Source organism: Oncorhynchus mykiss, chromosome 21 (genome assembly GCF_057628025.1).
Source record: "Oncorhynchus mykiss isolate SJ-2025 chromosome 21, ASM5762802v1, whole genome shotgun sequence".
In the NCBI taxonomy this organism is placed as follows: Eukaryota; Metazoa; Chordata; class Actinopteri; order Salmoniformes; family Salmonidae; genus Oncorhynchus; species Oncorhynchus mykiss.
Window position 1 is genome coordinate 7,392,146 of NC_143042.1, and position 25,226 is coordinate 7,417,371.

Here is a 25,226-nt window from a genome sequence, read left to right on the forward strand (position 1 = left end):
CCAGTTGATATGTTCCCCCCAGTCCCCAGTTCATATGTTCCCCCCCAGTCCCCAGTTCATATGTTCCCCCCCAGTCCCCAGTTCATATGTTCCCCCCCAGTCCCCAGTTCATATGTTCCCCCCCAGTCCCCAGTTCATATGTTCCCCCCCAGTCCCCAGTTCATATGTTCCCCCCAGTCCCCAGTTCATATGTTCCCCCCCAGTCCCCAGTTCATATGTTCCCCCCAGGTGCAGGATATTTAATAACATCTGTAACGAGTGCTCTGAGTCGGAAAGCAAGTTCAGGGAGTGAGTGTTTTAATAAATAAACTAAACAAAAACCACGAACCACAAACAACGCACCGGGGAGTGACAGATGTAGGGAAGATAATCAAGGAGGTGATGGAGTCCAGGTGAGTGTCATGAGGCGCAGGTGCGCGAGACGATGGTGACAGGTGTGCAGGATAATCAGCAGCCTGATGACCTAGAGGCTGGAGAGGGAGTATACGTGACAACATCAAGAGAAGTTTTTTTTTGTAATGAATTAATTGAACATTTGCTTCTGTCATTATTTTAATAGAATGTATGTGTGTGGGGGGTTGGGTGGTGTATGTCCGTGCCTGTGTGTGTGATGTTGTGTGGTGTGTGTGTGTGTGTGTGTGTGTGTGTTGAGAGTTGATGTGTGTGTTTGATGGTGTGCTTTGAATGAGTGTGTTTGTTTGTGCTCTTTGATCATTACTGAGATATGAGTGTGTGTGTTTGGTTGTGCTCTGTGATAGGGACTGAGTGTGTGTGCTTGGTTGTGCTCTATGATAGGGACTGAGTGTGTGTGCTTGGTTGTGCTCTATGATAGGGACTGAGTGTGTGTGTGTGTTTGGTGCGCTGTGCCCATCGTGGTGTGTGTGTGTGGGAGGGAGGGAGGGGCTGTGGCTCTGACACATTCCCTGGCCTTGGAACAGGAGGAGTGGGTCAGTGTACACACAGCATGGCTCTTCCACCACAGAACACCATTCACCATTCAACTCTCTTATCTCGAAGCTCCACTGAGGTGAATACACACATACAAACAATAAACACGCACAGACTCAAAATGACGCATATACACACACCATAGAAAGACTACTGAATGCGTCATGGCCTGAGCTGTTTCTACATGCATGTATATGTATGTGCTGTGGTGCTGTAGCTTACAGTAGTTTAGTTGTTTACAGTAGCTTACAGTAGTTTACAGTAGCTTACAATAGTTTACTGTAGTTTACAGTAGCTTAAAATAGTTTACAGTAGTTTACAGGCTTCTGTCATTGTGCCTCTTTGTGGATATCTGTGTATTTGGGATTGCATGCGTGTGTTTGGGCCTCTCAAACATTCACTGTTTCTAGAACATGGCGTGTGTGTGTGTGTGTGTGTTTGTGTGTGTCTAGGTGTGGATGATGGAGCTGACATCCCCAGAGACATGGTGGTGGGCATCTATGAGGGGACTAACCCATGGTGTGTGTGTGTGTGTCTAGGTGTGGATGATGGAGCTGACATCCCCAGAGACATGGTGGTGGGCATCTATGAGGGGACTAACCCATGGTGTGTGTGTGTGTGTCTAGGTGTGGATGATGGAGCTGACATCCCCAGAGACATGGTGGTGGGCATCTATGAGGGGACTAACCCATGGTGTGTGTGTGTGTGTGTGTGTCTAGGTGTGGATGACGGAGCTGACATCCCCAGAGACATGGTGGTGGGCATCTATGAGGGGACTAACCCATGGTGTGTGTGTGTCTAGGTGTGGATGACGGAGCTGACATCCCCAGAGACATGGTGGTGGGCATCTATAAGGGGACTAACCCATGGTGTGTGTGTGTCTAGGTGTGGGTGACGGAGCTGACATCCCCAGAGACATGGTGGTGGGCATCTATGAGGGGACTAACCCATGGTGTGTGTGTGTGTGTGTGTCTAGGTGTGGATGACGGAGCTGACATCCCCAGAGACATGGTGGTGGGCATCTATGAGAGGATCCAACAGAGAGAACTGCGCTCCAATGAAGACCACGTCACCTACGTCACCAAGGTGGAGCAGTCCATTGTGGGCATGAAGACAGTAAGGACACCAGGGCTTGACATTAACGCTTGTTCGGGACTAGTGACATTATTTTTTTTGGGGGGGGACAATCAGAATATACATTTTTGTTGTCTGAATGGACAAGTCAAATAAATCACACAAAAATGTCAATGTCAAACAATTACTCCGATCAGAGTGTCCTCCGGATGCGTTGCAGTGTGCACTGTTCTCCCAATCTCTGCAGAGTGCATCGGGGTGGAATTGTATTGCATTGACAGGCACGAGCGGTCTTTCAATCACCTGCACCGATCCCCATGTAGCCGCGTGTGCACACACAGATGCAAGGACACGCACACCGTAAGACCAATCTATCAATGTTTACTTGGTGACAGAAGCCACTCAGTCATCCTATAGCTTGTAATTTATCATTGACAGACACTTACAATACATCTGAAAACAATAAGAAGTGTTTGAGCGGTTTTGGTCACTCAAGAGCAAGGTTGATTTAGTTTGAGAACATACCCAGTGCAACAAGTTAGCCCAAGAGTGTCAAACTCATTCCACAGAGTGCCTAGTGTCTGAGGGCTTTCAATGAAGACCTAGACAACCAGGGGAGGGGAGTTCTTTACTAAGTAGTGACCTTAATTCATCAGTCAAGTACAAGAGAGGAGTTAAAACCCGCAGACGTTGGACCCTCCGTGGAATGTTAGCCCATCAAGGTATATCTATCTAGTCCAACAGTCATGTCGTTTTCCAGTTGGCTCAGATGGTTACACCCAAATCAGCGACTCACGTGCACCACCTTGCGCCATCTAGCGCGAATAGATTATTTTCCCCCCACACCAAACGCGATCACAACACAGAGGTTGAAATATCAAATAAACTCTGAACCAATGATATTAACAGGTCGAAAAGCATTAAACAGTTATGGCAATTTAGCTAGCTAGCATGTAGTTGCTAGCTAATTTGTCCTATTTTGCTAGCATGCTGTTTCTAGCTAATTTTACTCCAACAATTAATCCACACATAAAACGGTCAACCGAATCGTTTCTAGTCATCTCTCCTCCTTCCAGGCCTTTTCTTCTTTGGACTTTATTTGGCGATGGGCATCTAACGTTCATAGTTACCATGACAACCGACCAAACTAAGTTCATCTTTCAATCACCCACGTGGGTATAACCAATGAGGAGATGGCACGTGGGTATCTGCTTCTATAAACCAATGAGGAGATGGGAGAGGCAGGACTTGCACCGCGTTCAGTGTCACAAATAGAACTGACTTCTATTTTAGCGCTTGGAAACGCATTCACTCGTTGGCTCATGCGAGCAGTGTGGGTGCAATAATTGAATGTATGTTTACATTTATTTTGCAACGCGAGTGGTGTGGTCAGCATGTTAGAGTGTGGTGCTTATGAAACCAAGGTTGTGGGTTCAATTCTCACATGGACCACTGAACGTTTTTGTTACACTGAAGATACAGTACATATTACTCTGTTACACCAAACATTGTTCAACTAAACCGTTACACTGACCTCTGTTACAAGGGAGACCTCAATGGGACTTCCTGGATAAATAAATACGATTTTATCAAACTAAACATGTGTGTTGACCACACCAATCTTACCTAAAAAGCTTAAAGACTCCTGTTGCGAGTAGCTGGCTAATATAGATAGATTGAGTAATGACCTGAGTTAATGATTGCAGTACTGATAATGAGCCTTTGCTAATGGTGGAGATGCTAATGGATAAAATGGCTAATGGGCTCTGCTGACAGTGCTGAGAAAAGGTAGTAACAGCGTTCGCTAACAGCACTAATGGAAAAGACTGAAGGACTTTGAAACGGTGTCTTCTTTTACAGTATCTTAGCTGAAAATTATTAAATGATCAAACTACCGCAATGTTCAGTCCATACTGCAGCAACAGGACTCCACAGTAATATACAGTTCAAACACTACCTCAACAGGACTCCACAGTACTATACAGTTCAAACACTACCTCAACAGGACTCCACAGTACTATACAGTTCATATACTACCTCAACAGTACTATACAGTTCATACTACCTCAACAGTACTCCACAGTACTATACAGTTCATACTATCTCAACAGTACTATACAGTTCATACTACCTCAACAGTACTCCACAGTACTATACAGTTCATATACTACCTCAACAGTACTATACAGTTCATACTACCTCAACAGGACTCCACAGTACTATACAGTTCATATACTACCTCAACAGTACTATACAGTTCATACTACCTCAACAGTACTCCACAGTACTGTGCAGTTCATACTACCTCAACAGTACTATACAGTTCATACTACCTCACCAGTAATCCACAGTACTATACAGTTCATACTACCTAATCAGTACCTCACAGTAGTATACAGTTCATACTACCTCAACAGTACTCCACAGTACTATACAGTTCATACTACCTCAACAGTACTATACAGTTCATACTACCTCAACAGTACTATACAGTTCATACTACCTCAACAGGACTCCACAGTACTGTGCAGTTCATACTACCTCAACAGTACTCCACAGTACTATACAGTTCATACTACCTCAACAGGAGTCCACAGTACTGTGCAGTTCATACTACCTCAACAGTACTCCACAGTACTATACAGTTCATACTACCTCAACAGGACTCCACAGTACTGTGCAGTTCATATTACCTCAACAGTACTCCACAGTACTGTGCAGTTCATATTACCTCAACAGTACTCCACAGTACTGTGCAGTTCATACTACCTCAACAGTACTATACAGTTCATACTACCTCAACAGGAGTCCACAGTACTGTGCAGTTCATACTACCTCAACAGTACTCCACAGTACTATACAGTTCATACTACCTCAACAGGACTCCACAGTACTGTGCAGTTCATATTACCTCAACAGTACTCCACAGTACTGTGCAGTTCATATTACCTCAACAGTACTCCACAGTACTGTGCAGTTCATATTACCTCAACAGTACTCCACAGTACTATACAGTTCATACTACCTCAACAGGACTCCACAGTACTATACAGTTCATATTACCTCAACAGTACTCCACAGTACTATACAGTTCATACTACCTCAACAGGACTCCACAGTACTGTGCAGTTCATACTACCTCAACAGGACTCCACAGTACTATACAGTTCATATTACCTCAACAGTACTCCACAGTACTGTGCAGTTCATACTACCTCAACAGTACTCCACAGTACTATACAGTTCATACTACCTCAACAGTACTCCACAGTACTGTGCAGTTCATACTACCTCAACAGTACTCCACAGTACTATACAGTTCATACTACCTCAACAGTACTCCACAGTACTGTGCAGTTCATACTACCTCAACAGTACTCCACAGTACTGTGCAGTTCATACTACCTCAACAGTACTCCACAGTACTGTGCAGTTCATACTACCTCAACAGTACTCCACAGTACTGTGCAGTTCATACTACTTCAACAGTATTGCAGCGCAGGTGATAATGACACAAGCAATCCACAAGCTTCCACCCACTGTGCAGTTTCATATACTTTTTCTACTACAAGTAGGCTGAAGGGAGAATGAGCATAGCATCATTAGCGTAGCATCCCAGCTAATAACTGCCTTCTATGAGCAGTGTGACTGCCTTGCATGTTTCCCCCTTCAGCGTAATGAGAAGATAGCTATGCTTACTGTTTGAGGAGCAAGAGAATAAAATGCCTAGGAAGAGAAAAAATAGGGATTTAGGGAAGATGGAGAGAGAGGTGAGAGGGGGAGGGAGAAGGTATTTGGTTAATTTCCAGAAGGTTCTCCTTTGCTGTGTTATTTGCCTAAATTAGAAAGGCCCAAATCATGGAGAGACTCTCTCTGTATTGATACTGGCCGCTGTATGGACGTGACAAAACCCCATGTAGTTCACCTGTCTCTGTATTGATACTGGCCGCTGTATGGACGTGACAGAACCCCATGTAGTCAAGCTCGTCATCAAGCTCGAGACCCTGGGTCTCGACCCCGCCCTGTGCAACTGGGTACTGGACTTCCTGACGGGCCGCCCCCAGGTGGTGAGGGTAGGCAACAACATCTCCTCCCCGCTGATCCTCAACACTGGGGCCCCACAAGGGTGCGTTCTGAGCCCTCTCCTGTACTCCCTGTTCACCCACGACTGCGTGGCCACGCACGCCTCCAACTCAATCATCAAGTTTGCGGACGACACAACAGTGGTAGGCTTGATTACCAACAACGATGAGACGGCCTACAGGGAGGAGGTGAGGGCCCTCGGAGTGTGGTGTCAGGAAAATAACCTCACACTCAACGTCAACAAAACTAAGGAGATGATTGTGGACTTCAGGAAACAGCAGAGGGAACACCCCCCTATCCACATCGATGGAACAGTAGTGGAGAGGGTAGCAAGTTTTAAGTTCCTCGGCATACACATCACAGACAAACTGAATTGGTCCACTCACACAGACAGCATCGTGAAGAAGGCGCAGCAGCGCCTCTTCAACCTCAGGAGGCTGAAGAAATTCGGCTTGTCACCAAAAGCACTCACAAACTTCTACATATGCACAATCGAGAGCATCCTGGCGGGCTGTATCACCGCCTGGTATGGCAACTGCACCGCCCTCAACCGTAAGGCTCTCCAGAGGGTAGTGAGGTCTGCACAACGCATCACCGGGGGCAAACTACCTGCCCTCCAGGACACCTACACCACCCGATGTCACAGGAAGGCCATAAAGATCATCAAGGACATCAACCACCCGAGCCACTGCCTGTTCACCCCGCTATCATCCAGAAGGCGAGGTCAGTACAGGTGCATCAAAGCTGGGACCGAGAGACTGAAAAACAGCTTCTATCTCAAGGCCATCAGACTGTTAAACAGCCACCACTAACACTGAGTGGCTGCTGCCAACACACTGACACTGACTCAACTCCAGCCACTTTAATAATGGGAATTGATGGGAAATGACGTAAATATATCACTAGCCACTTTAAACAATGCTACCTTATATAAATGTTACTTACCCTACATTATTCATCTCATATGCATACGTATATACTGTACTCTATATCATCGACGGTATCCTTATGTAATACATGTATCACTAGCCACTTTATACTATACTATGCCACTTTGTTTACATACTCATCTCATTTGTACATACTGTACTCGATACCATCTACTGTATCTTGCCTATGCTGCTCTGTACCATCACTCATTCATATATCCTTATGTACATATTCTTTATCCCCTTACACTGTGTACAAGACAGTAGTTTTGGAATTGTTAGTTAGATTACTTGTTATTACTGCATTGTCGGAACTAGAAGCACAAGCATTTCGCTACACTCGCACTAACATCTGCTAACCATGTGTATGTGACAAATAAAATTTGATTTGATTTGATTTTGATTTGTAGTTCACCTGTCTCTGTATTGATACTGGCCGCTGTATGGACGTGACAGAACCCCATGTAGTTCACCTGTCTCTGTATTGATTCTGGCCGCTGTATAGACGTGACAGAACCCCATGTAGTTCACCTGTCTCTGTATTGATACTGGCCGCTGTATGGACGTGACAGAACCCCATGTAGTTCACCTGTCTCTGTATTGATTCTGGCCGCTGTATAGACGTGACAGAACCCCATGTAGTTCACCTGTCTCTGTATTGATACTGGCTGCTGTATGGACGTGACAGAACCCCATGTAGTTCACCTGTCTCTGTATTGATACTGGCTGCTGTATAGACGTGACAGAACCCCATGTAGTTCACCTGTCTCTGTATTGATACTGGCCGCTGTATAGACGTGACAGAACCCCATGTAGTTCACCTGTCTCTGTATTGATACTGGCCGCTGTATAGACGTGACAGAACCCCATGTAGTTCACCTGTCTCTGTATTGATACTGGCCGCTGTATAGACGTGACAGAACCCCATGTAGTTCACCTGTCTCTGTATTGATACTGGCCGCTGTATAGACGTGACAGAACCCCATGTAGTTCACCTGTCTCTGTATTGATTCTGGCCGCTGTATAGACGTGACAGAACCCCATGTAGTTCACCTGTCTCTGTAATGATTCTGGCCGCTGTATAGACGTGACAGAACCCCATGTAGTTCACCTGTCTCTGTATTGATTCTGGCCGCTGTATAGACGTGACAGAACCCCATGTAGTTCACCTGTCTCTGTATTGATTCTGGCCGCTGTATAGACGTGACAGAACCCCATGTAGTTCACCTGTCTCTGTATTGATACTGGCTGCTGTATGGACGTGACAGAACCCCATGTAGTTCACCTGTCTCTGTATTGATACTGGCTGCTGTATAGACGTGACAGAACCCCATGTAGTTCACCTGTCTCTGTATTGATTCTGGCCGCTGTATAGACGTGACAGAACCCCATGTAGTTCACCTGTCTCTGTATTGATACTGGCCGCTGTATAGACGTGACAGAACCCCATGTAGTTCACCTGTCTCTGTATTGATACTGGCCGCTGTATAGACGTGACAGAACCCCATGTAGTTCACCTGTCTCTGTATTGATACTGGCTGCTGTATGGACGTGACAGAACCCCATGTAGTTCACCTGTCTCTGTATTGATACTGGCTGCTGTATAGACGTGACAGAACCCCATGTAGTTCACCTGTCTCTGTATTGATTCTGGCCGCTGTATAGACGTGACAGAACCCCATGTAGTTCACCTGTCTCTGTATTGATACTGGCTGCTGTATAGACGTGACAGAACCCCATGTAGTTCACCTGTCTCTGTATTGATACTGGCCGCTGTATAGACGTGACAGAACCCCATGTAGTTCACCTGTCTCTGTATTGATTCTGGCCGCTGTATAGACGTGACAGAACCCCATGTAGTTCACCTGTCTCTGTATTGATACTGGCCGCTGTATAGACGTGACCGAACCCCATGTAGTTCACCTAAACTCACCCACTCTCTTTCACTCTTTCATTACCCACATTTTCCTCTCTCCGTTTCCCTCACCCCTCTCTCTCTGTCTCGGCCTCATTATCCCTCCATCTCTCTCTGTCTCGGCCTCATTATCCCTCCATCTCTCTCTGTCTCTGCCTCATTATCCCTCCATCTCTCTCTGTCTCGGCCTCATTATCCCTCCATCTCTCTCTGTCTCGGCCTCATTATCCCTCCATCTCTCTCTGTCTCGGCCTCATTATCCCTCCATCTCTCTCTGTCTCGGCCTCATTATCCCTCCATCTCTGTCTCGGCCTCATTATCCCTCCATCTATGTCTCGGCCTCATTATCCTTCCATCTCTCTCTGTCTCGGCCTCATTATCCCTCCATCTCTCTCTGTCTCGGCCTCATTATCCCTCCATCTCTCTCTGTCTCGGCCTCATTTTCCCTCCATCTCTCTCTGTCTCGGCCTCATTATCCCTCCATCTCTCTCTGTCTCGGCCTCATTATCCCTCCATCTCTCTCTGTCTCGGCCTCATTATCGCTCCATCTCTCTCTGTCTCGGCCTCATTATCCCTCCATCTCTCTCTGTCTCGGCCTCATTATCGCTCCATCTCTCTCTGTCTCGGCCTCATTATCCCTCCATCTCTCTCTGTCTCGGCCTCATTATCCCTCCATCTCTCTCTGTCTCGGCCTCATTATCCCTCCATCTCTCTCTGTCTCGGCCTCATTATCCCTCCATCTCTATCTCGGCCTCATTATCCCTCCATCTCTCTCTGTCTCGGCCTCGTTATCGCTCCATCTCTCTCTGTCTCGGCCTCATTATCCCTCCATCTCTCTCTGTCTCGGCCTCATTATCCCTCCATCTCTCTCTGTCTCGGCCTCATTATCCCTCCATCTCTCTCTGTCTCGGCCTCATTATCCCTCCATCTCTCTCTGTCTCGGCCTCATTATCCCTCCATCTCTGTCTCGGCCTCATTATCCCTCCATCTCTCTCTGTCTCGGCCTCATTATCCCTCCATCTCTATCTCGGCCTCATTATCGCTCCATCTCTCTCTGTCTCGGCCTCATTATCCCTCCATCTCTCTCTGTCTCGGCCTCATTTTCCCTCCATCTCTCTCTGTCTCGGCCTCATTATCCCTCCATCTCTCTCTGTCTCGGCCTCATTATCCCTCCATCTCTCTCTGTCTCGGCCTCATTATCCCTCCATCTCTCTCTGTCTCGGCCTCATTATCGCTCCATCTCTCTCTGTCTCGGCCTCATTTTCCCTCCATCTCTCTCTGTCTCGGCCTCATTATCCCTCCATCTCTCTCTGTCTCGGCCTCATTATCCCTCCATCTCTCTCTGTCTCGGCCTCATTATCCCTCCATCTCTCTCTGTCTCTCTCTGTCTGTCTTTCCTACCCACCTTTTTTTCTCAAGCAGTTGCCCTTTCCACGGCCCCCAGTGGACAGTGTTCTAGTTTTTGTATTGGACCCTATGTGCATCTGGACTGTTAATCCTAGGAGCCGTAAGGGAACTGAATTAGACTAGCGTCATCTCCAGTTAATTCTCATGTACTCCTGAGGGGATACACAGTTATTATTATTTTGTGAAGAGACCTAGCATAACCCTTATAACTCCAATGAGTGTCTCTATACTAGGAGCTATTAGAGCCTTAAATCTGCCCCTCTGGGAGTCAGTCTGTAAATTTGATGAATAATATTCATTTTAATTGTAAATACAGTGCCTTACAGTATTCACACGCCTTGACTTTTTCCACATGTTGTTGTTACAGCCTGACTTTAAGATGGATTAACGTGAGATGTTTTGTCACTGGCCTACACACAATACCCCATAATGTCAAAGTGGAATTAAGTTTGTATTAATTAAAAATGAAACAATGTAAGTATTCAACCCCATTTGTTAATGTAAGCCTAAATATGTTCAGGAGTAAAAATGTGCCTAACAAGTCACATAATAAGCTGCATGAAATCACTCTGTGTGCAATAATAGTGTTTAACATGATTTTGGAATGAGTACCTCATCTCTGTACCCCACACATACAAGTATCTGTAAGTTCCCTCAGTTGAGCAGTGAATTTCAAACACAGATTCAACCACAAACACCACGGAGGTTTTCCAATGCCTCGTAAAGAAGGAGACCCATTGGTAGATGGGTACAAATACAATAAAAAGCAAACATTGAATATCCCTTTGAGCATGGTGAAGTTATTAATTACACTTTGGATGGTGTATCAATACACCCAGTAACTACAAAGATACAGGCGTCCTTCATAACTCAGTTGCCGGACAAAACCACATTGTAGTTACTCCACAATACTAACCTAATGGACAGAGTGAAAAGAAGGAAGCCTGTACAGAATACAAATATTCCAAAACATGTGTCCTGTTTGCAACAAGGCACTAAAGTAATACTGCAAAAAAAATTGGTAAAGCAATTAACTTGAATTCAAAGTGTTATGTTTGGGGCAAATCCAATACAACACATTACTAGTAACACTCTCTATGTTTTCAAGCATAGTGGTGGCTGCATCATGTTATGGGTATTCTTTTAATCTTCAAGGACTGGAGAGTTTTTCAGGATAAAAAAGAAACGGAATGGAATTAATCACCATCAAAACCTGGTTCAGTCTGCTTTCCACGAGACACTAGGAGAGGAATTCACCTTTCAGCAGGACAATAACCTAAAACACAAGGTCAAATCTACACTGGAGTTGCTTAGAAGACAGTGAATATTCCTGAGTGGCCGCGTTACAGTTTTGACTTAAATCTACTTGAAAATCCATAGCAAGACCTGAAAATTCTTGTCTAGTAATGATCAACAACCAATTTGACAGAGCTTAAAGAATTTTGAGAAGAATAATGGCCAATGTTACACAATCCATGTGTGAAAAGCTCTTAGAGACTTACCCAGATAGATTCACAGCTGTAATCGCTGCCAAAGGTGCTTCTACAAAATATTGACTCGGGGGTGTGAATACTTATGTATGTAAGATATTTCTATATTTCGTTTTTTAATAAATTTGTTTTCACTTTGTCATTATGGGGTATTGTGTGTAGATGGGTGAGAATTATATATATATATATATATATATATATATATATATAATACATTTTTATAAATTTTTAATTCAGGCTGTAACACAACAAAGTGTTGGGCACCACAGGCCAGATCAGCTTCAATGTGCCTTGTCATAGATTCTACAAGTGTCTGGAACTCTATTGGAGGGATGCGACACTATTCTTGCACAAGAAATTCCATAATTTAGTGTTTTGTTGATGGTGGAAATTGCTGTCTCAGGCACCTCTCTAGAATCTCCCATGAGTGTTCAATTAGGTTGAGATCTGGTCACTGAGACAGCAAGGGCATATGGTTTACATGCTCAACAAACAATTGCGTGACCACTCGTACCCTGTGGATGGCGGCATTGTCATCCTATGGGGTGTAGCCATGGTACCAAAATAATGGCCTGCCTAGCATTTTTATACATGACCCTAAGCATGATGGGATGTTAATTGCTTAATTAACTAAGGAACCACACCTATGTGGAAGCACCTGCTTTCAATATACTTTATACCCCTCATTTAGTCAAGTGTTTCCTTTATTTTGGCAGTTAACTGAATATCCAAACAAGTTCAACACTTTTGACCAAACATTTTAGTTATAGATTGCACCTTTAAATATATACCATGCATACATTGCTCCCCCATTTCCTGGTTGCTAAAATTCTAATAGTTTGCCTAATTTCTGTTTATGTGAAGGAATAATAATGTATAGTGTAGAGAATCATTGTACCATTGAAACCGCTGTGAAATATATTTCCCATAACCATAACTATAGTATTTTCAGCTGTTTGAAGCTGGTGTACGAAACCCAAAGTAATAGACACAAAAACTACACTTAAGAACAGAAAGCATAGAAATAACACACATAGAACAGATCTTATACTTGCTTTCAATGAGAGGGACAGATCTACAACTCACATTTCTATGTGAATTTGGTCAGTTCGCCCAAAAAGTCACTCACCGTTTCAGTTCATCACTCTCTATTTATTGTGTTGCTAGATTTTTTCTTCCACTATAAGAGAAAAGAGAATGAGAGAGCAAGAGAGGGGGAGAAAGAGAATGAGAGGGGGAAGAGGTAACTATAGCCAAGTGTGAGACGAAGAGGGAAAAAGAGGAAAACCTTGAACTTGTCTGTGAGGTTTAGTGTACTTTAGAAAACCCCTTGCAGGCTAAAAGATCAGAGCCTCTCTTTAAGGGTGTCAATGGAGCACAGAGAGATCGATGGGCCATGGCCAAGACACCTTTAATCAACAACACTCGCTTTCCACCTTTCATCGCTCTCTCTCTCTCTCTCTCTCTCTCTCTTTCTTTCTTTCTCTCTCTCCCTCTTTCTCTCTCTCTTTTTGTCTCTCTCGCTCCCCCTCCCTCTCTCCCCCTGCTTTGGCTCGCCAACGGCATCAGTTTATCCCTCCTTTCTGTTCTCTGTCTGTCCATTCTCTCCTATCTTTCATCTCTGAAAATGTGAAGCGTTCTAAGAAGCAGGCTTCATGGTCATTTTTAACGGGCATAACCGTCCAATCTGTGCCTGAGCAGAATTCATCAATAACACCTTATGTAGCAGAATCCATTGGATTTAGGGAGGCAGTTATTGACAGGAGAGTGATAGCTCAGCGGTGTAATTCTGTTGCAGCCTACAGTAGAACAAGGTAGCGCATCATTGTGCATCTGTGAGATCTTGGAAGAAGCCAATGAAAAATGGAGTGATATCACCACTTTTCCTTAAACTTTTTCTGCAAAACAAGTTTTTATCTTTCTCTCTCTCTTCAGAGTATTGTATTTTTGAATTGGCGTTGAATTAGCTATGTAAATACGTTGGATTGTACCAATAAAGTTTGTTCTAAAATCAATCTCTCGCTCTCTATTTCTCTGTAGGTTCTGTCTGTTCCCCACAGAAGATTGGTGTGCTGTAGCCGTCTGTTTGAGGTGACGGACGTCAACAAGGCCCAGAAACAGGCAGCCCACCAGAGAGAAGTCTTCCTCTTCAATGACCTTATCGTGGTAAGACTCCCTGACACCGGACTGACTCTGCAAAGGATTGTGGGAAATATAGTATTGTCTTCAAAAGGGATGATCAACTTACTACACCCCTCTGAGGATTATAGGGGGACATTGTTATGGGATTGTAGTACTGCAAATGTCTACGTGTTTGGATTTAATTGATTTGCGCCACAATTGCTTTTGGGAAGTGTGGTGTCACCTGACCTAAAGTAGTAACATTTCCAAACTATACAGAGATGAACTCACTATCAACTTGGTTGTAGTTGACTCGTGAAGTGTGGTCACAGTCATATAAAGCAGCTTGTATTTCCTGCCACACATATTCCAGGCATGTAATTCCCAGGAAGTCTCTCACAGGGAATCATTTTCTGAAGACTACGTCCCTAGTTTCTATTTTGTTTCATGACTCATTTCTTAAATAATAGATGGTACAGTAGGTTAAACGGAGTCCGCAGTGAACTTATACACTCAAGCCTAGAGAAAGAAAATAACTACCGGGGTCAGTAATGAAGTCCAAGCTTCAGTCATTCATTTGGTCAAAGTCACATCGAATGGGCCTCGGAGTTAATCATAGATTAAATGTCTGTTATAGTTAATAAAACCATTAGGGCAACTCCAAATGTTATCTATGTGAAGTATTAAACTACTCCCATAATTCCACTGGTTCTCATCTTAATCTGTCTCGAACAAAAACTGGAGGAGAGAAAATAAAAATGAAAGTGTTTCTCTGCTGCCTGCGCTGCCGTCCAAAAGTAATTGTGCCCCGAAGGGAGGAGGGGAGTTTTGAAAATGCTTATTCTTTGCCGGGCCAGACAAAAATCCTCTTGCGACGTCTTGGCGGAAAACTGTTGATTCGGCACAAAGAGAATGTCATAATTACTTCAATCGCTGAACCTCATTTTGTAAGTGTGAAAAAAAATGAGGACGCACTCTCGAGGTTTACGCAATTACACGTAATTAAGAGGGCGGGTTCCTGCGAGACCTTGTTTCTCACGACTGCTCAGAGGGTAGGGTCTGTGATATGTTTGCAATTTTCATATTTATTTTACTGTGTGAAATGAATTGTCAGGGTGTTCTTCTTTACGAGTTAATCATCATCCTTGAGGTTCCAACACTCTCGTCTGCAGTGGTGGATGTGTCACGGTGATGTATGGGTTTAATATGGCGGCTTACCAAAAAGGCCCTGCAGTATCAGCACTGAGGAGATACTCTCATCTTTCTCTATCTGTGGTGTTTCTATACTGTATGAGAGCTCCCCCCCTCTCTCTCTCTCTCTCTCTCTCGCTCTCGCTCTCTCTCTCTCTCTCTCGCTCGCTCGCTCGCTCTCTCTCGCTCTCTCTCGCTCTCTCTCGCTCTCTCTCGCTCTCTCTCGCTCTCTCTCTCTCTCGCTCTCTCTCGCTCTCTCATTATTTCCCTCATTATATCTCTACCCATAAGGCATAGCTGTTTTCCCCCACACACTCACAAACACATCCTTGAAAAAATATAAAAAGTTGCAGTGCTGTTATGTCACATTCACTGGAAACAGGATTTGTCACAGAGAGAAAGCTATACTGTGTAAATTGTCTCTCTGCAGGTTATTAGTAGGATGATATGAATATGCTGTGTTGATCCTCTCTGACCGATGATGGATTTTTTATTCTTTATTTTAACACGGAGGTCACATTGAGACTTGAATGGCTTTTTCTCCAGTGCCTTGAACAGGAAACACCAATGTGAAGCAAATTTCAAAGCCTGTTGAAAGCAAGGCTTAAAACCTTACCCCAACCATCACCTAAACCCAACCCTAAGCTGACAATAACACCTGCAGTGCTGACTGAGATTGAAGAGAAAGGCTTTGACAATAATAGAAGAGAATAATAATTGCTGCCCATCTGTTACAATGGAAACACGGTTTACTCTGCTCCCACAACAGGATAAGAGGATAAGTGTCTTGCTCAAGGGCACAAGGGTGATGGATGGGGCTTGCCCACATTCTTTAGGCGACTTCTCTAAACTCTAAGCTACCTATGTTTGTTATGCTCTTTAGGGCTGCTTTCCAGTCACAGTTAGTCCTGGAATAAAAAGCAAGCTCAATGCAGAATCTCAATTGAAAAATCAAATCAAATCAAATCAAATCAAATTTTATTTGTCACATACACATGGTTAGCAGATGTTAATGCGAGTGTAGCGAAATGCTTGTGCTTCTAGTTCCGACAATGCAGTAATAACCAACAAGTAATCTAACTAACAATTCCAAAACTACTGTCTTGTACACAGTGTAAGGGGATAAAGAATATGTACATAAGGATATATGAATGAGTGATGGTACAGAGCAGCATAGGCAAGATACAGTAGATGGTATCGAGTACAGTATGTACAAATGAGATGAGTATGTAAACAAAGTGGCATAGTTTAAAGTGGCTAGTGATACATGTATTACATAAGGATACAGTCGATGATATAGAGTACAGTATATACGTATGCATATGAGATGAATAATGTAGGGTAAGTAACATTATATAAGGTAGCATTGTTTAAAGTGGCTAGTGATATATTTACATAATTTCCCATCAATTCCCATTATTAAAGTGGCTGGAGTTGAGTCAGTGTCAGTGTGTTGGCAGCAGCCACTCAATGTTAGTGGTGGCTGTTTAACAGTCTGATGGCCTTGAGATAGAAGCTGTTTTTCAGTCTCTCGGTCCCAGCTTTGATGCACCTGTACTGACCTCGCCTTCTGGATGATAGCGGGGTGAACAGGCAGTGGCTCGGGTGGTTGATGTCCTTGATGATCTTTATGGCCTTCCTGTGACATCGGGTGGTGTAGGTGTCCTGGAGGGCAGGTAGTTTGCCCCCGGTGATGCGTTGTGCAGACCTCACCACCCTCTGGAGAGCCTTACGGTTGAGGGCGGAGCAGTTGCCGTACCAGGCGGTGATACAGCCCACCAGGATGCTCTCGATTGTGCATCTGTAGAAGTTTGTGAGTGCTTTTGGTGACAAGCCAAATTTCTTCAGCCTCCTGAGGTTGAAGAGGCGCTGCTGCGCCTTCTTCACAATGCTGTCTGTGTGAGTGGACCAATTCAGTTTGTCTGTGATGTGTATGCCGAGGAACTTAAAACTTGCTACCCTCTCCACTACTGTTCCATCGATGTGGATAGGGGGGTGTTCCCTCTGCTGTTTCCTGAAGTCCACAATCATCTCCTTAGTTTTGTTGACGTTGAGTGTGAGGTTATTTTCCTGACACCACACTCCGAGGGCCCTCACCTCCTCCCTGTAGGCCGTCTCGTCGTTGTTGGTAATCAAGCCTACCACTGTTGTGTCGTCCGCAAACTTGATGATTGAGTTGGAGGCGTGCGTGGCCACGCAGTCGTGGGTGAACAGGGAGTACAGGAGAGGGCTCAGAACGCACCCTTGTGGGGCCCCAGTGTTGAGGATCAGCGGGGAGGAGATGTTGTTGCCTACCCTCACCACCTGGGGGCGGCCCGTCAGGAAGTCCAGTACCCAGTTGCACAGGGCGGGGTCGAGACCCAGGGTCTCGAGCTTGATGACGAGCTTGGAGGGTACTATGGTGTTGAATGCCGAGCTGTAGTCAATGAACAGCATTCTCACATAGGTATTCCTCTTGTCCAGATGGGTTAGGGCGGTGTGCACTGTGGTTGAGATTGCATCGTCTGTGGACCTATTTGGGCGGTAAGCAAATTGGAGTGGGTCTAGGGTGTCAGGTAGGGTGGAGGTGATATGGTCCTTGACTAGTCTCTCAAAGCACTTCATGATGACGGAAGTGAGTGCTACGGGGCGGTAGTCGTTTAGCTCAGTTACCTTAGCTTTCTTGGGAACAGGAACAATGGTGGCCCTCTTGAAGCATGTGGGAACAGCAGACTGGTATAGGGATTGATTGAATATGTCCGTAAACACACCGGCCAGCTGGTCTGCGCATGCTCTGAGGGCGCGGCTGGGGATGCCGTCTGGGCCTGCAGCCTTGCGAGGGTTAACACGTTTAAATGTCTTACTCACCTCGGCTGCAGTGAAGGAGAGACCGCATGTTTTCGTTGCCGGCCGTGTCAGTGGCACTGTATTGTCCTCAAAGCGGGCAAAAAAGTTGTTTAGTCTGCCTGGGAGCAGGACATCCTGGTCCGTGACTGGGCTGGATTTCTTCCTGTAGTCCGTGATTGACTGTAGACCCTGCCACATGCCTCTTGTGTCTGAGCCGTTGAATTGAGATTCTACTTTGTCTCTGTACTGACGCTTAGCTTGTTTGATAGCCTTGCGGAGGGAATAGCTGCACTGTTTGTATTCGGTCATGTTACCAGACACCTTCCCCTGATTAAAAGCAGTGGTTCGCGCTTTCAGTTTCACGCGAATGCTGCCATCAATCCACGGTTTCTGGTTAGGGAATGTTTTAATCGTTGCTATGGGAACGACATCTTCAACGCACGTTCTAATGAACTCACACACCGAATCAGCGTATTCGTCAATGTTGTTGTCTGACGCAATACGAAACATGTCCCAGTCCACGTGGTGGAAGCAGTCTTGGAGTGTGGAGTCAGCTTGGTCGGACCAGCGTTGGACAGACCTCAGCGTGGGAGCCTCTTGTTTTAGTTTCTGTCTGTAGGCAGGGATCAACAAAATGGAGTCGTGGTCAGCTTTTCCGAAAGGGGGGCGGGGCAGGGCCTTATATGCGTCGCGGAAGTTAGAGTAACAATGATCCAAGGTCTTTCCACCCCTGGTTGCGCAATCGATATGCTGATAAAATTTAGGGAGTCTTGTTTTCAGATTAGCCTTGTTAAAAATTTTTTTTTTAAAAAAGCCTTTTAAGTCCAGGATTAGGATTGATCTGTGTCCATAAAACCACACTAATATGTTTTTAAAGGGGAACAGAAGACATCCTGAATAGGTTCTTATTTTGATGTTCTGATTGACATCTCCGTCTTTCCTTTATTGAGTGTGATATGTGGTTGTCTCACCTAGTGTCTTTTTACCCTCAGATCCTGAAGCTGTGTCCGAAGAAGAAGAGTTCAGCAGCCTACACCTTCTGTAAAGCCCTGGGCCTCCTGGGCATGCACTTCACACTGTTTGAGAACGAGTGTAAGTCACCTAACACCAGCATCACTACTCACCCTCCAAAGGAGAGAGAGAGAGACTGGGAGAGAGAGAGACTGGGAGCGACTGGGAGAGAGAGACTGGGAGAGAGAGAGAGAGAGACTGGGAGAGAGAGAGCGAGACTGGGAGAGAGAGCGAGACTGGGAGAGAGAGAGAGACTGGGAGAGAGAGAGAGAGAGAGAAAGAGACAGAGAGAGAGAGATACTGGGAGAGGGAGAGAGAGAGAGACTGGGAGGGAGAGAGAGAGACTGGGAGAGAGAGAGAGAGACTGGGAGAATGAGACAGTGAGGGAAGAAAACTTTTTCTTAACCGATGTTGCCATGGCAACTCAAAGTGAAACAAGCAGTAAGCCGTGCAGAAATATGTTATCTTGATCTGCAAGTAGATCCTTCAAAGTACATCCCTTTTTGAGACATTTACACCACTATCATAGAATAGGAAAGCAGCAAAGAGAGGAGGGATATAAACGGTGGGAGGGAGAGAGAGGGAGAATGTAGTGAAAACAGCAAAAGGGAATGAAGCAGATAAATGGTGCTAGCAACCCCAGTCACATAGATTACCCAGAATACATTGTGTTAGCCTTGATTTAAGCACATCATACATAACTCCATTTATTTGGATAAAAAGACTCTACTAAACTAACATATTACGTAGCCAACCCCAAGGTTATGGGTTTGATTCTCACATGGGTCACATACATACATGTGTATATACAGTACCTTCAGAAAGTATTCCTACCCCTTGACTTATTCCACATTTTGTTGTGTTACAGCATCCATCCATCGACACACAATACCCCATATTGACAAAGTGAAAACATGTTTTTAGACATTTTTGCAAATGTATAGAAAATGATATACAAAAACATCTAATTTACATAATTATTTACTGCCATGAGTCAATACATGTTAGAATCCCCTTTGGCAGCGTTTACAGCTGTGAGACCTTCTGGGTAAGTCTATGAGTTCTGCACACCTGCATTGTACAACATTTGCCCATTATACTTTTCAAAATGCTTCGAGCGCTGTCAAATTGGTTGTTGATCATCGCTAGACAACCATTTTCAGGTATTGCCATAGATTTTCAAGACGATTTAAGTCAATACTGTAACTAGGCCACTCAGGAACATTCAATATCGCGATGTTAAGCAACTCCAGTGTATATTTGGCCTTGAGTTTCAGGTTACTGTCCTGCTGAAAGGTGGATTTGTCTCCCAGTGTCTTTTAGAAATCAGACTGAACCAGGTCTAGGATTTTGCCTGTGCTTAGCTCTATTCCGTTTCTCTTTCTATATAAAAAAAAACTCCCTTGCCGATGACAAGCATACCCATAACATGATGCAGACACTACCATGCTTGAAAATGTGAAGAGGTACTCGGTGATGTGTCGGATTTGCAGCAAATATAACGGACATAAAGTACAGTTATTTGTCACATTTTTTTTTGCAGTTTTACTTTAGTGCCTTATTGCAAACAGGATGCATGTTTTTCAATATTTTTATTCTGTACAGGCTTCCTTCTTTTCACTCTGTCATTTAGGTTAGTATTTTGGAGGTAACTGTTTTAAAGTCACCATTGGCCTCTGAATGGTTTCCTTCCACTCCGACATCTGAGTTAGGAAGGACGCCTGTATCTTTGTAGTGACTGGGTGTATTAATACACCACCCAAAGTGTAATTAAGAACTTCAATAGGTCCCCTTCTTTGCGAGCCATTGGAAACCCTTCCTGATCTTTGTGGTTGAATCTGTGTTTGAAATTCACTGCTCAGCTGAGTCATTCAAAAATCACGTTAAACACTATTATTGTACACTATTATTGAGTCCATGCAATTTATTATGTGACTTGTTAAGCACATTTTTACATACATGCATACATAATACATACATGCATGCATACAGTAACTGTCAAACCAACATATTTGTATGGAATGTATCAGCATCAAAACCTAACAGGTTGTGCAATTGAAAGCCAGCCAGCCCAGAAGGGTTGAGTTATAGTCACGGGGATTTGGCAGGGAGAAGAAATGTGTGTTTTGATAATGGAATCAGACCCGGTCGCGTGGGGTTATTGGAAAAGGGGGAGTTTGGATGTGGCCCCCTATCTAGTTTCTCCTCCTGATCCTCCCACCACTCTGCATTCAGCCAGGCAGGTGATATTTTCATATGAAATCTATCATACAGGGATATTATTTTCTTCACGCCTCGGGCATGAAAGATGCAGTGCCTCCATCGTCAAAGTGCCATTTAAAAGAGCGAAGGGGAGAGCGAGGCGCGCCGGAGCACGGATAGTGAGAAATGAAAACAGAAAACAGTCGCGACTAATCTCATTTCCCCAATGAATTTATTGGCTCTTTTGCCTCATTCCCTTCTTTGGGGAAGGAGAAAAAAGCATTCTGATATTTTTTGTTGCTACTGTGTCAGTTGAAGATGTGAGAAAATTGTTCATTCTTTAGTTACCTGGCTGTGATGGATCAAGCCTTTATTTTGCTTTGGGGGAACTCATCTCTGTTTAGTGATTGAAACCATAATACTTGTTATTGTGAAAAGAAACTCCAGTACAGTTACATCCCTGAATAGTCCACAAACTAGTTCATGGATCTATTTGACCAACGTTTTGGTACAAATGCCTTTAGCCAATCTGGGTCTATTGCAATATGTACTGTAACTATTAGTGGTGGGCACCAATATCATTGGATATCGATATGAGGAAGACATTTGGCGATATCCTTTCATCCTTCTTATTAGCCAACACTATTATGTAAAAAAAAAGTGATCTCCTTCTCATCTCTCCTCCTCAGACTACCCCCATGGCATCACCATCATCTCACCCTTCGGCTCAGACAAGAAGCAGGTGCTCAACTTCTGTGCTCAGAGCGCCGAGGAGCTGCTCAAGTTTCTAGAAGATCTGAAGGAGTCCATTGCTGAGGTGTCAGAGATGGAACAGATACGCATTGAATGTGAGTACTGTGGATGAGGTGTGTGTGTGTGTGTGTATGTGTGTGTGTGCTCCGTTGCTCCAAACTCAGGTGAAGAGGGAAAGGGGGAAAAAGAAACAGCTCATGCAAAATAATGTATGAATCATCCATCCCTCCATCCGCACAGAGATTCTCTTTCATTTCTCAAAAAGGAGAAAACTAAAATGGAATCAGGGTGCCGCAGGATTATTTACATAAGTGCTAACAATGGGGAGAGGAAGATGTCAACAGTCTATCTGTCTGTCTACGTGTGCATGTGTCTGTGTCTACATGCATGTGTCTGTGTGAGCATGTCTTTGTATACGTTGATGTCATTACATAACCAAACTGTGTTCATGCTCATATTCCTCCTAGCACCCATACAAATTACATGATTGTATCTCTAACATCAATGACTACACCAAAGATACAATTATTTATGCTCCCAATACTGAGATCATACACTCTGTTCTGATGCGTTTCTGAAAAACAAGAGTCAGGGAACGGTTGTGTTTCTATTCTGCCTAGGGGACTGTGCGTGTGTGTCTGTGTGTATGTGTTTGCCTGAGTGTGTGTGCATGTCTGCATGAGTGTGTGTGCATGTCTGCCTGAGTGTGTGTGTGCATGTCTGCCTGAGTGTGTGTGCATGTCTGCCTGAGTGTGTGTGCATGTCTGCCTGAGTGTGTGTGCATGTCTGCCTGAGTGTGTGTGCATGTCTGCCTGAGTGTGTGTGCATGTCTGCCTGAGTGTGTGTGCATGTCTGCCTGAGTGTGTGTGCATGTCTGCCTGAGTGTGTGTGCATGTCTGCCTGAGTGTGTGTGCATGTCTACCTGAGTGTGTGTGCATGTCTACCTGAGTGTGTGTGCATGTCTGCCTGAGTGTGTGTGCATGTCTGCCTGAGTGTGTGTGCATGTTTGTGTTTAATTGTTTATTATTTGGTTATAAGGATCCCCATTATCTTTAGCAGAAGCAGCAGCTACTCTTCCTGGGTTCTACAAAAACACTATAAACATGACACTGATTCACTGATAGACAAGGAAAGTCACACACATTTAAAATACAACCATATACAAGCAACACAACTAAAATTGTCTCTGTGTGTGTGTGTCCCCTCACAGTCCCCTCTGTTCCATGAGATGTTGTTTAAGGGTTATTTTGCTGTTTGCTGAGTAAATGGATATGGAAGATAGTTCCATGTGATCATGGCTCTGTATAATACTGTATGTTGCCGTGAATTTGTTTTGGACTTGGGGACTGTGAAGAGACCCCTGGTGACATGTCTTCGGGACTGTGAAAAGAGTGCTGGTGGAATGTCTTGTGGGCTCTGAAGAGACCCCTGGTGACATGTCTTGGGGACTGTGAAGAGACCCCTGGTGGCATGTCTATGGGACTGTGAAGAGACCCCTGGTGGAATGTCTCGGGGACTGTGAAGAGACCCCTGGTGGAATGTCTAGGGGACTGTGAAGAGACCCCTGGTGGCATGTCTCGGGGACTGTGAAGAGACCCCTGGTGGCATGTCTCGGGGACTGTGAAGAGACCCCTGGTGGCATGTCTTGGAGACTGTGAAGAGACCCCTGGTGGAATGTCTTGGGGACTGTGAAGAGACCCCTGGTGGCATGTCTCGGGGACTGTGAAGAGACCCCTGGTGGCATGTCTCGGGGACTGTGAAGAGACCCCTGGTGGCATGTCTTGGAGACTGTGAAGAGACCCCTGGTGGAATGTCTTGGGGACTGTGAAGAGACCCCTGGTGGCATGTCTTGGGGACTGTGAAGAGACCCCTGGTGGCATGTCTTGGAGACTGTGAAGAGACCCCTGGTGGAATGTCTTGGGGACTGTGAAGAGACCCCTGGTGGAATGTCTTGGGGACTGTGAAGAGACCCCTGGTGACATGTCTTGTGGGGTATGTATGTGTGTCTGAGCTAAATGTTATTTGATTATGCAGACAATCTGGAATTTCCACCACAGTAATATTTCTCATAGAAACAAGAGAAACAGTAATCTCTTATAAACCCTCAACCAGGAAATACTAGCATGCATATTGTTGATGTTAGTTCTGGATGTGCAAGGCATGCTGCTCTGTTTTGAGCCAGCTGCAGCTTTGCTAATTCTTTCCTGTTAGAGCCACCAAAGGGTGCTTTACTATTTTCAGGCAGTGGAATTACTTTAGCTTCCTCCCACGCCTGTGGAAACACACACTCCTTTAGGCTTTGGTTAAAGATATAGCAAATCAGGGTGGCAATACAGTCTGCTACCTGTGCATGTGTGTGTGCGAGCGCGTGCGCGCTCATGCATGCATGTACAGTATGTGTGTTGTCGTATCATCAGCATCTCCCTGGGCAGCGTTGATTTCTTATCAGCCTTACCCTGGGATTAACCCTGGAGGTTTCCCTGCCTTGCCTGTCTGACAGTGCCTTGATACTCTGTGAGAGGATAAGTACAGAGAAACAAGTCCCCGCTGCAGCACAGATTTAAAGGTTGAACACATTAACAAGGAGAAGCTAGAGGCCTGGGGTCCAAAAGAGAGGAGCGATCAGGAAGAAACCGTGCTGTTGGGGCTTACTGACCAATACTAAAGAGAGAAAAACAGCCATACAGGGCACACAGACTTTTTAAACAGGCTACTGATTCACAAATCAACCCCTACCCCTAGGCACTTTTCAAGATCTGAAACGATTAGATAGGCTAAGGGGAAGTTTCGTAATATTGGATACCCCTATCAGAGAGCCCTTCCTCTATCATTCAAACATCTTATACTTTCAGATCTGCCTTGGGGTGCGGACTAGGAGACTATTTCGAATTGAGCCTATGTCCAGGGGAGGTGCTGGTTCTAGCCAGGCAGGCACCTTGTTGTTTGCAGACCTACCAACATGCACGCATTTTGCGTACCAACTACGCAATTCTCTGTCCATGTACGCAGGTACGAGATCCGAGTTAAAAGTACGCAGAAATGAATAGGGGCTTATTTTTTATGTTTTATTTGTTTTACATTTTAATAAAAAATAATTATACTGAGTAAATCTAACATCCCGATTCTCGAGCTGCAACACACAGACATGTACGGAGTTTGTGTCAACGGACATGGAGATGAATACATCATTATTCGACGTAGCTACCCGGTGTCTGCCCCTCCTGTTTGTTTTCATGCTGAGTTTGCCAACTGTCAGCTGTACGTGAACACATTGAC

At 44.8% G+C, this 25,226-nt stretch overlaps 1 protein-coding gene across 1 annotated transcript in view; it reads left to right on the forward strand.

The window, feature by feature from the left end:
* LOC110499847 (IQ motif and SEC7 domain-containing protein 3) overlaps positions 1-25,226 on the forward strand; it is a 193,046-nt gene that overhangs the window by 144,250 nt on the left and 23,570 nt on the right. Inside the window, exons 8-11 of the mRNA XM_090215016.1 lie at positions 1,925-2,064; positions 13,887-14,012; positions 18,977-19,076; positions 21,887-22,045. Of these exons, the coding sequence (XP_090071142.1) occupies positions 1,925-2,064; positions 13,887-14,012; positions 18,977-19,076; positions 21,887-22,045 (525 nt within the window). The remainder of the gene's footprint in view (positions 1-1,924; positions 2,065-13,886; positions 14,013-18,976; positions 19,077-21,886; positions 22,046-25,226) is intronic.